This window comes from Oncorhynchus clarkii, chromosome 1 (assembly GCF_045791955.1).
Source record: "Oncorhynchus clarkii lewisi isolate Uvic-CL-2024 chromosome 1, UVic_Ocla_1.0, whole genome shotgun sequence".
Taxonomy (NCBI): domain Eukaryota; kingdom Metazoa; phylum Chordata; class Actinopteri; order Salmoniformes; family Salmonidae; genus Oncorhynchus; species Oncorhynchus clarkii.
Window position 1 is genome coordinate 58,640,231 of NC_092147.1, and position 12,239 is coordinate 58,652,469.

The 12,239-nt window shown below is 43.4% G+C and overlaps 1 protein-coding gene across 3 annotated transcripts in view; it reads left to right on the forward strand.

The window, feature by feature from the left end:
- Nucleotides 1-2,443: 2,443 nt before the first annotated feature.
- The window catches only part of LOC139409254 (protein O-GlcNAcase-like), a 30,322-nt gene continuing 20,526 nt past the window's right edge, over nt 2,444-12,239 (forward strand). The window contains exons 1-9 of one of the 3 annotated variants that reach the window (XM_071154159.1): nt 2,444-2,530; nt 2,888-3,084; nt 3,800-3,851; nt 4,051-4,148; nt 6,852-6,977; nt 10,195-10,366; nt 10,601-10,699; nt 10,833-11,117; nt 11,900-12,058. In XM_071154159.1, the coding sequence (XP_071010260.1) occupies nt 10,252-10,366; nt 10,601-10,699; nt 10,833-11,117; nt 11,900-12,058 (658 nt within the window). In that variant the 5' untranslated portion in view covers nt 2,444-2,530; nt 2,888-3,084; nt 3,800-3,851; ... (1 more) ...; nt 6,852-6,977; nt 10,195-10,251. Of the gene's footprint in view, nt 2,553-2,887; nt 3,085-3,799; nt 3,852-4,050; nt 4,149-6,846; nt 6,978-10,194; nt 10,367-10,600; nt 10,700-10,832; nt 11,118-11,899; nt 12,059-12,239 lie in introns of all 3 variants that reach the window. The other 2 variants (XM_071154143.1, XM_071154150.1) reach the window with 2 other exon arrangements.

The following is a 12,239-nucleotide window of genomic DNA, read 5'->3' on the forward strand; positions in this document are numbered from 1 at the left end:
GGCAGTCTCTATGGGGGTTCAATTCTCGGACCGACTCTCTTCTCTGTATACATCAATGATGTCGCTCTTGCTGCTGGTGATTCTCTGATCCACCTCTACGCAGACAACACCATTCTGTACACTTCTGGCCCTTATCTGGACACTGTGCTAACTAACCTCCAGACAAGCTTCAATGCCATACAACTCTCCTTCCTTGGCCTCGAACTGCTCTTAAATGCAAGTCAAATTAAATGCATGATCTTCAACCGATCGCTGCCCGCACCTGCCCGCCGGTCCAGCATCACTACTCTGGACGGTTCTAACCTAGAATATTTGGACAACTACAAATAGGTGTCTGGTTAGACTGTAAACTCTCCTTTCCAGACCCACATTAAGCATCTCCAATCCAAAATTAAATCTAGAATCGGCTTCCTATTTCGCAACAAAGCATCCTTCACTCATGCTGCCAAACACCCTCGTAAAACTGACTATCCTACCGATCCTCGACTTCGGCGATGTCATTTACAAAATAGCCTCCAACACTCTACTCAACAAATTGGATGTAGTCTATCACAGTGCAATCCATTTTGTCACCAAAGCCCCACATACTACCCACCACTGCGACCTGTACGCTCTTGTTGGCTTGCCCTCGCTTCATACTTGTCGCCAATGACTGGAATGAACTGCAAAAATCGCTGAAGCCTCTTATCTCCCTCACTAACTTCAAGCACCAGCACACAGATCATTGCACCTGTACATAGCCCATCCAACTACCTCATCCCCATACTGCATTTATTTATTTTGCTCCTTTGCACCCCAGTATCTCTACTTGCACATTCATCTTCTGCACATATATCACTCCAGTGTTTAATTGCTATATTGTAATGACCTCGCCACAATGGCCTATTTTATTGCCTTACCTCATTGCACACACCGTATATATACTTTTTTCCCACTGTATTATTGACTGTATGTTTGTTTATTCCATGTGTAACTCTGTGTTGTTGCATGTGTTGAACTGCTTTGCTTTATCTTGGCCAGGTCGCAGTTGTAAATGACAACTTGTTCTCAACTAGCCTACCTGGTTAAATAAAGGTGAAATAAAAAACATTTGAACTATTAGCAAGGCGGGCAGGTCTCCATTGCCAACAATAGCAAAGCAGGCATCTCTTTCTTTCTCTCTCTCTGAGGACCTGAGCCCTAGGACCATGCCCCAGGAATACCTGACATGATGACTCCTTGCTGTCCCCTGTCCACCTGACCGTGCTGCTGCTCCAGTTTCAACTGTTCTGCCTTATTATTATTCGACCATGCTGGTCATTTATGAACATTTGAACATCTTGGCCATGTTCTGTTATAATCTCCACCTGGCACAGCCAGAAGAGGACTGGCCACCCCACATAGCCTGGTTCCTCTCTAGGTTTCTTCCTAGGTTTTGGCCTTTCTAGGGAGTTTTTCCTAGCCACCGTGCTTCTACACCTGCATTGCTTGCTGTTTGGGGTTTTAGGCTGGGTTTCTGTACAGCACTTTGAGATATCAGCTGATGTACGAAGGGCTATATAAATAAATTTGATTTGATTGTGACGTCGAACAGTAACCTGGGAATAGAACGTTCCGAAGGTGAGTTGGTGCCACGGTGCTCAATAGAACTAAGAGGAGCTGTCAGGGTGAAAAATGCCTTGAAGACTATGGCAGGCACCTGGGACATATGGTGCTATTATTAAACTGGGCTCCACGGCGGATGCAGTGAACTGGTTTTTATCAGAACAAAAACATTATTAAAATTGTCATATGTCCAGCCTACCACAGGTACATTCAGATCAACGTCGTAGAGGTTGGTGTTCAAAACATTGTTTGTTGTAAAAACTGCCTCCAATTATTGTGACAGCCTCGTACTGAACATATAAATCTTGTTATGTTGATCGATTTGAGTATTTCGTGCGGTTCTGTCAGTCAAACTATCACACTCTCAACTAAAAGTATCACAACTCGCCTCCCGCCACTAGCATGCGCTAGCGTCGCGCGAATGTTTCCGGAAATAGAAACACATTTATTTTCTTATTTTTTTTAACAACAAATCAATACAGAAAGTAGATGAGGGAACACAAGTATATATAGATTATATACAATGGACAATCGAGCTAGGGGGTACAATATCACATTACAATTAAACAAGGACCTTAAGGGACATACATGCACTTATAATTCTAACAGCTTTTTTGTTAGGAGAGTATTTAATTTTCTTAAAATACAGTTCAATTTCTTTTTGCAGAATATAACAATGTGTGTTTTTTGATGTTGTAAATTTACATTTGTGTATATGAAATTTGGCCAAAAGAATAGAAACACAAATGGCATGTAACTCGCCGCGATCCACTGATGTTCCAAGGCGAATAGTGTTTTGCCACTGTCTGGTGGCGACTAGTTTGATCCAGTCTCCTGAACATGCGCAGTCGGTGTAAACAGGAAGAATCTGCGGAAACTAGGGCTAATCTAAAAAGACTAGTCGAGATATTCACAGGAACAAATATATACTTTATTAATCGTAAATGTATGTTTTTGGTTGCGCACAAGTATGTCAACAGATATGCAATATGACATAATATTATTCTAAATTAAGTATTTTTTTGCACAGCGGAAGGCAGAATTGCTAGCAACGTTAGCCAACGAGCAAGCTAACGCTACCTATTCATATTTTGACAGATTGGTAACTGAAGCTAGCTAACATCTAGCTATCGTTTCGTTTTACTAGAAACTTGTTTGCGTGAATCTAATTTCAACAGACAAGCCGAGCAATATTTGTTGTGTTCTGCGGCCTGTGAGCATATCCTCAAATTCCTCGCTATCACCGGAGTTTCAGATCTTGTTCAAACATATTTTTTTCTCTCTCAACCCTGTCTGGTGCTAGCTACGAGAACAGACCGTCTGTAGAAATGGTTCAGAAAGACAAGCCGGTGGTGGATACGTCTCAAGCGGAGACTGAAACGAGCCCATGTTCGGGGCCATCTAAGGCTGGTTCCGAAGCATCTGGCCTCGTGGAAGAACCGATAAACATAGAGGTGGAGCTGTCGGGCCGCAGGAAATTCATCAGTGGAGTCGTGGAGGGTGAGCAGAACATATAACGTTATTGATAAATTACGTTGTTTTGTTATAGTTACTGTCTTTGATGCATACAGGATTTGCAGACTAGTCAGATGGGTGGCAGACTCATTTGCCAGCTAACTATTACTTTTACAGCTGAGCTTGATACGTTTTAGAGAATAATTGTGATTATTCAGGACAACGTGTCATTAACTCTGTATTGTACTATTAACAATTGTTCAATTTCGATGACCTATCTGTATGAATTATGGATGTCGTTATGTTTAAACCGATCAGCATAGCTGAATTCTATGTGGGGCAGAAATGAGCGTTTGAATTAGGAAAGACTCCTCTCACAAGCATGCCAATGGCACACTCCCATAAAACCTGAGACGTCTGTGGCATTGTGTTGTGACAAAACAGCCCACTTTAGCGTGGCCTTTTGTTGTCCCCATCTGTGTAGTGGTCATGCTGTTTAATCATCTTCTTCATATGCCACACCTTTCTGGTTGATGGATTACGCATTACCAGCGCTTTGAAAAGTTGATGTAATAATACTTTCCTGTGGATATATTGTCTCACATTGCTACCTCCAAAAGGACCAACGGAATTGTCTTCATGGCAAACGCGTGGCAGCTGAACGTACAAAGCCAGGGTAATAGATGGGGGTGGATGTCTGCAGACCTGAAATGTTTGCTATGTGTGTTAAAACTGACTGTTTGACTTTTGTTTTCAACAGGCTTCTACGGCCGGCCATGGACAATGGAACAAAGGAAAGAGCTGTTCAGGAGGTAATATAAAGGCTGTGTACAGCAGGCTGGCGCAGGGTGTTGACTAGTGCTCTATCATAATGGAATCGGTGAACGTACAGTAATTTTTAATGTCATTGGAAATGTTTTCAATGAACGTTGTCAATATGTTCTGTGATAAACAAAGCAAACTGTGTCACACAAAGCCTGTGTTAATCACAATATCTGTTGTGTTCCCCAGACAGCAGAAATGGGGCTTGAACACATACCTCTACGCTCCTAAAGATGACTACAAGCACAGGATGTTCTGGAGAGAGATGTACTCAGTAGAAGAAGCAGGTGAGCTTGTCTCATCATGGCCATGGGTTGAAATGATTCCTGTCACATATACCTACATATAAAAGTGCACAGGTGTTGCTGTTTGTGCTTGTTGCACTAGATTTCTTTTGGAATGAATGAGCTTACTCTGAAATGCATCAGCATTAAAGGGAAGGTTGCACAATATATTTTCACAAATCTAGCAACTTAGATTGATATCCCATCAAAACAGTCTTTACGCAAAAGTGTATTTTAACAATAATATACTCATATACCAAAAATACATGGCAGCTTTGACGCCATGAGAAGAACTGGTAGGGGTGGCCGTGCACTGTTTACCTGCATTCATTTTGATCAAAATGCGCTAGATGGGAAGACAGTCCTACCTCTTCGGGCAGACTAACAACAGCGGAAGAGTAGATTCAACATGAAGCTGATGCTAAGAAACCGCTCTTTGGCCACACTCAATGTAGGCTCCAAGTCCACTGACACCACCTGTGTTACTTACAGCACCACCCACGGTGGGCGGTTTCGATGCTGGATGTGAATCGAGTAAGTAGGTACTAAAGTGCCAAAAGAGTTTTGGCATGTTAGGTTGTTAGTAGATGATGATAGCCAGCTAGCTAAGTGCACCGGGCCATGCAAAACTAACTTGGAATAAGCTAGCTACAACGACAATTCCAACAGAATACTACACGTTTTATAGAGATTAATGGTCAAATACCAATCAGATTAATCTCATTGTTTATTGCAAGTACATCTTTATATTTTCTGAACTGCCTGATCTTCATTGGCCTATATACAGTATACAAAAGTATGTGAATTCGGCTATTTAAGCCACACCTGTTGTTGACGGGTGTACAAAATTGAGTGCACAGCCATGCAATCTCCATTGACAAACATTAGCAGTAGAATGGCCTTTTTGAAGAGCTCAGTGACTTTCAATGTGGCACCGTCATAGGATACCACCTTTCTAACAAGTCAGTTCGTCAAATTTCTGCCCTGCTAAAGCTGCCCAGTTATCTATAAGTGCTGTTGTTCTGAAGTAGAATGTTCTAAGCGCAACGAAGGCCCGGACGCAAATTGGTAGGCCACACAGGAACTGGACCGCCAAGTGCAAAAGTGCTTAGGACGTAAAAATTGTCTGTCCTTGGTTGCAACACACACTACCGCGTTCCAAGCTGCCTCTGGAAGCAACATCAGCACAAGAACTGTTCGGGAGCTTCATGAAATGGATTTTCATGGCCGAGCAGCCGCACACAAGCCTAAGATCACCAAGCGCAATGCTAAGCGTCGGCTGGAGGGGTGTAAAGCTCGCCTCCATTGGACTCTGGAGCAGTGGAAAAGCGTTGTCTGGGTTGATGAATCATGCTTCACCATTTGGCAGTCCGATGGGGGTAATCTGGGTTTGGTGGATGCCTCCCACCAAAACTCACTGACCAGGCAAGGAGGGCATTAATCAGACAGGCAACAAAGAGCCCAAAGATAACCCTGAAGGAGCTGCAAAGCTCCACAGTGGAGATTGCAGTATCTGTCCATAGGACCACTTTAAGCCGTACACTCCACTGAAATGGGCTTCACGGAAGAGTGACCCGAAAAAAGCCATTGCTTAAAGAAAAAAAATAAGCAAACACGTTTGGTGTTCGCCAAAAGGCATGTGGGAGACTCCCCAAACATATGGAAGAAGGTACTCTGGTCAGATGAGATTAAAATTGAGCTTTTTGGCCATCAAGGAAAACGCTATGTCTGGCGCAAACCTCTTATCACCCCGAACACCATCCCCACAGTGAAGCATGGTGGTGGCAGCATCATGCTGTGCGGATGTTTTTCATCATTAGGGACTGTGAAACTGGTCAGGAATGATGGATGGCACTAAATACAGGGAAATTCTTGAGGGAAACCTGTTTGTCTTCCAGAGATTTGAGACTGGGATGGAGGTTCACCTTCCAGCAGGACAATGATTGTTTAACACGTTTTTGGTTACTACATGATTCCATATGTGTTATTTCATAATGCCATGTAGAAAATAGTAAAAAATTAAGAAAAAGCCTTGACTGGGCCTTGTGGGTGTGTGTGTGTGTGTGTATATTTATCATATAATTTTTTGCTGATACAGAATTAAGAAAAACACAGGATATGATCGGATGATAAGTTGGCTTTATTCATAGTGCAAAATCTATTTTTCTAAAACAACCGGAGGACTAGGTATGATGTTGGTCTTCACTGTCTTATGTGGACAATTGCTTCACTCCTGCTGATATTCACTCGTTTGTCCTTCTTCTTCTTGACGTCACTTTTCCGAACGCTTTCCATCACGACTTCGGTCAAATTCAGATTAAGTATACATTTCTCCCAAAATACAAAGGTGAAGTGATATGTCATTTTGGGACTTTTATTTGGATGAAACAAATCAGAATGTTTTTAACAGTAACCTAATTCTGCAATCTTCGCTTAAATTTTTTTTAAAGGGAATTAAGTTGCCTCCTTGAACATTCTCATAGCATTTCAGTTTTACATTTCTAGGTCTGAGCATCCCTTCAGCAATTCATAACATATTTTAAATATTAGTTATAATACAGCTATGTAATAAACAAACTGTCTCACATATTTCACATCAATACAAAGTGTGTGTGAGTGAGTGGCACGTTGAATAGTAAAATTTAAAAAGACATTGCTGTGAAATAGTATCTATAACAACTAATGCGTCTCTCTCTCATAGAACAGCTGATTACCCTGATCAGTGCTGCAAAGGAGTATGGGATTGAGTTCATCTATGCCATCTCCCCGGGCCTCGACATCACCTTCTCTAACCAGAAAGAAGTGTCCACACTCAAAAGGAAACTCGACCAGGTAACACAAACCTGTTTTAAAAAATGCATCCCAAGGCCTCCCGGGTGGCACAGTGGTCTAGGGCACTGCATCGCAGTGCTAGCTGTGCCAGCAGAGACTCTGGGTTCGAGCCCGGGCTCTATCACAGCCGACCTGGAGTGCCATGGGGCGGCGCACAATTGGCCCTGTGGCGGGCCGGGTGCACGCTAACCAGGTCGCCAGGTGCACGGTGTTTCCTCCGACACATTGGTGCGGCTGGCTTCCGGGTTGGACGTGCGCTGTGTTAAGAAGCAGTATGGGTTGTGTTTCAGAGGACGCATGGCTTTCGACCTTCGTCTCTCCCGAGCCTGTACGGGAGTTGTAGCGATGAGACAAGATAGTAACTACTAACAATTGGATACCACGAAATTGGGGAGAAAGGGGGTTAAAAAAATAAATAATAATACAATTTTTAAAAATGCATCCCTCCTTACCTTTCAGACAATGCACTAATGCTAATAACGATAATCTTTCATCACGGTCTATAGTCTTACATCCTTGACTGAGTACATAGCCCCTCTAGTAATTTAATATGATAATTTAATATGATAGACTATGTTATAAACCTTCCAAGTTCCAGAAAGGGATGACAATTCCAGCCACATTGGTCAGAGAGAAATTCTAACCAGTTTAAATTGTAATGAATGGCTGTAGAGGTATAATCATGATTTTACTTACTTACAAGTCCCTAACCAACAATGGAGTTCAAGAAATAGTGTTAAGAAAACATTTACTAAATAATGAGGTAAAATGAAGGGGGTACCGAGTCAATGTGTAGGGGTACAGGTTAGTCAAGGTGATTTGTATGTGTAGGTAGAGGTAAAGTGACTATGTATAGATAATAAACAGAGAGTAGTAGCAGTGTAAAAGCAAAGGGGGGGGGGGGGTCCAATGTAAATGGCTGTACGCACTACCCTCTGTAGTACCTTACTGTCGGATGCCAAGCTCACCAGGCGGTGATTCAACCGGTCAGGATGCTCTTGATGGTGCAGCTGTATAACTAACTTTTTGGGGATCTGGGGACCCATGCCAAATCTTTTCAGTCTCCTAAGGGGGAAAAGCTGTTGTCGTGCCCTCTTCACGACTGTCTTGGTGTGTTTGGACCATGATAGTTTGTTGGGGATGTGGACACCAAGGAACTTAACTCTCGACCAAATCCTACAGCCCCGTCAATGTTAATGGGAGTCTGTTTGACCCTCCTTTTCCTGTAGTCCACGATCATCTCCTTTGTCTTGCTCGCATTGAGGGAGAGGTTGTTGTCTCTGACCTCCTTCCTATAGGCTGTCTCATTGTTGTCTGTGATCAGGCCTATCACTGTTGTCCTCAGCAAACTTAATGATGGTGTTGGAGTTGTGCTTAGCCACGGAGTCGTGGGTGAGCAGGGAGTGCAGGAGGGGACTAAGCACGCACCCCTGAGTGGCCCCGGTTTTGAGGATCAGCGTGGCAGATGTGTTGTTGCCTACCCTTACCACCTGGGGGGCGGCCCGTCAGGAAGTCCAGGATCCAGTTGCAGAGGGAGGTGTTTAGTCCCAGGGTCCTTACCTTAGTAATGAGCTTTGTGGGTGCTATGGTGTTGAATGCTGAGCCTTGGTCAATGAACAGCATTCTCACGTAGGTGTTTATTTTGTCCAGGTGTGAAAGGGCAGTGTGGAGTGCAATAGAGATTGCATCATCTGTGGATCTGTTGGGGCGGTATGCGAATTGGAGTGGGTCTGGGGTTTCTGGGATGATGGTGTTGATGTGAGCCATGACCAGCCTTTCAACGCACTTCATGGCTACCGACGTGAGTGCTACTGGGCAGTAGTCATTTTGGCTGGTTACCTTCGCATTCTTGTGCACAGGGACTATGGTGGTCTGCTTGAAACATCTAGGTTTACAGACTCAGTCAGGGAGCGGTTGAAAATATCAGTGAAGGCACTTGCCAGTTGGTCTGCGCATGTTCTGAGTACACTCCCTGGTAATCAATCTGGTCCGCAGCCTTGTGAATGTTGACCTGTTTAAAGGTCTTGCTTACATCGGCTACGGAGAGTGTGATCACTCAGTTGTCCACAACAGCTGGTGCTCTCATGCATGCTTCAGTGTTGCTTGCCTCGAAGCGAGCATAGAAGGCATTTAGCTTGTCTGGTAGGCTTGCGTCACTGGGCAGCTCGCGGCTGGTTTTCCCTTTGTAGTCCGTAATAGTTTGCAAGCCCTGCCACATCCGAAGAGCTTCAGAGCCGGTGTAGTAGGATTACATTTTAGTTATTTATTGACACTTTGCTTGGTTGTTTGTTGAACTGAGGGAATTGTAGGATTTCTAATAAGTGTCCGGTTAGTGTCCCGCTCCCTGAAAGCGGCAGTTCTAGCCTTTTTCTCAGTGCAGATGTTGCCTGTAATCTATGGCTTCTGGTTGGGATATGTACTTATGGTCACTGTGGTGACGACTTCGTCAATACACTTATTGATAAAGCCGGTGACTGAGGAGCTAAAATCCTCAATCCCATTGGATGAATTCCGGAACATATTCCAGTCTGTTCTAGCAAAACAGTACCCAACCTTCTCCCTCTGTATCTCCGCATTTTCTTCACGCTAATGACAGAGATTTTGGCCTGGTCTCCGGAAAGCAGTATATCCTTCGCGTAGGACTCAGTAACTTTATGTACAAAATAAGTTATAAACAATGCGGAAAAAACTAACAAAATAGAAAAGTTGGCTAGGAACCGGTAAAACAGCAGCCTGCGGCGTAATATATAATTATCAATACAGGTTTTATAGCACATTTTATGTATATATTGCCTCTAAAATATGTTAACCAATCATACATTTCTACATTTGTGTTTTCTTGGAAAGAGGTGAGTGCAAATGTACAACTTGTCAAAGTCCTGTCATCAACTGATTTTGTCCAGTTTTTGGTTTGTTTGAGTGGAATGTTAGCATATTGGCAGTTAATTAGAAACATTTTTTAAATTATTTCAACTGACTGGCTAGCTAGCTAACAAACATACAGTGCAAAAATATTCATTATTTTACACTATCTTATCACAGCACTGGCAAACCATGATTGACCCACTCCTTAACCAAAATGCCTGACCTTTATATCATCATACGGTTCATGTCCATTCTAATTCCTAATTCTATGGCCTCTACATCCTTGACCGTCTGCACTTACTCATTTACTGGAGTCTTAACACATCGTCTCATAATTAATACTCTCGCTCAGGTGACTCACTTCGGCTGCAAGTCATTTGCCTTACTGTTTGACGACATTGACCACAACATGTGCCCCGCCGACAAGGAAGTGTTCAGCTCCTTCGCCCATGCCCAGGTGTCCATCACCAATGAGATCTTTCAGTACCTGGGAGAGCCTGAGACCTTTCTCTTCTGCCCCACAGGTAACACACACACACACACACAAGCATTTCTTAGTTTATATGGTATCTCCCGGTTTCCCTCCTTTTCGGAATGTTTTCTTCAGTTTTGTGCCTACTGAACACGACCCTGGATAACCTGTATCTGTGTATCGACGTGCCCTGTGTTTATGTATGTAACTGAAATTTGGTCCGGATTCATAGTTGATAGAAGATATAGATTCTATGTATGTTTTTCTTTGTGTCTTACTAAACCAGAGTACTGTGGAACGTTCTGCTACCCCAATGTTGCCCAGTCCCCCTACCTGCACACAGTGGGAGAGAAGCTGCTACCTGGCATTGAAGTGCTGTGGACAGGTACAGTAGATCCGAACAAATTCAAATTACACATGTTTTGGCACTCATTAGATTAACCTTAAACACCAACAGACCTTGTAACATACTTTATAACTTTTATGACTCCTAGATGTATCTGAAATTATGTTTCCAGGTCCTAAGGTGGTATCGAAAGACATCACAGTGGAATCAATAGAGGAGGTCTCTAAGATCCTGAAGAGAGCTCCGGTAATCTGGGACAACATCCATGCCAACGACTACGACCAGAAGCGTCTGTTCCTGGGGCCGTACAAGGGGCGCTCCACGGAGCTCATCCCCCGCCTAAAGGGGGTTCTCACCAACCCCAACTGTGAGTTCGAGTCCAACTTCGTAGCCATCCACACCCTGGCCACCTGGTACAAGTCCAACATGAACGGAGTGCGCAAGGATGTCGCCATGAGTAAGTCTGATTTAGACTTTAGTTTTAATCCCACAATAGATTTAATTTGTCCGTTCTGGCACTCTCGGGTACAGTGAAATTAGTCTGACTGGGATGGACTTTATTTATTTATTCACTTTAATAGATGTTATGTTCTGCAATTTGCCAGATTTAACCTAAAAGGCAAACGTCTTAAAGCAGGGTTGTACAGCTTTGGTCCTCAAGGACGGCTGTGTGTGTTGGTTTTTTATTGTTGTCCTGAACTGGTGTATTATTGCCAATTAATGACAATAATTGATCGATGAAGCGTCACAGAGAATCCAAGAGTAGTAGGATAGAAGTAACCCTTGTAATCACCCCGGTCTTAAAGGTGTAGGGTCTTTTAGCACTGTTATGCATGGTTAATCCACGTGTCTATTTGGAGGCCAAGTGAATGTTTGTTTTGGTGTTTATAGAGTAGAGTAGGGTCACACAATGGCTGTCCCCAAGTCTCGTGTCTGTAGGTTTTTAGAATGACACAAAAAGAAATGTTCTCGAAAGAGCACAGCATTCTGTCCGTTCAGATTACATGACTTTCAGTTCCATCCAGTCATATGAGTGGTTTCTCCAATAGAGGAAGGGAAGGAGGCACTTTCACAGTATTCAAACTGCCCTGTACATTACACCTTGTTATGGTATCTGTATCTATCCCTGTCCTTCCTTCCCCTTCTCTCCCTTCCTTCCTCTCTCTCTCTCTCCCTTCCTCCCTCTCTCTCTCTCTCCCTTCCTCCCTCTCTCTCCATCCTCCTACATCCCTCTCTCAGCGGATGGAGAGGACAGTACTGTGTCTATCCAGATCAAGCTGGAAAATGAGGGCAGTGATGAGGAGTTGGAGACAGACATGTTGTACAGCCCTCAGCTCGCCCTGAAACTGGCCCTCACAGAGTGGCTGGGGGAGTTTTTAGTGCCTCACCAGTACAACAGTAAGCACTGTGACCTACCTATCATCTCGCATATAACACCTGTGTATGTATTTCTTTTGCCTTACTTCAGTATCATACTGTATCATTTGGAGCAATGTTAAATGTCTCTCAAATCCACCACTGGATTTTAAACACTCGTCAATCATCCATTAAAGCTAGACATTATATATTTGTCATAGTA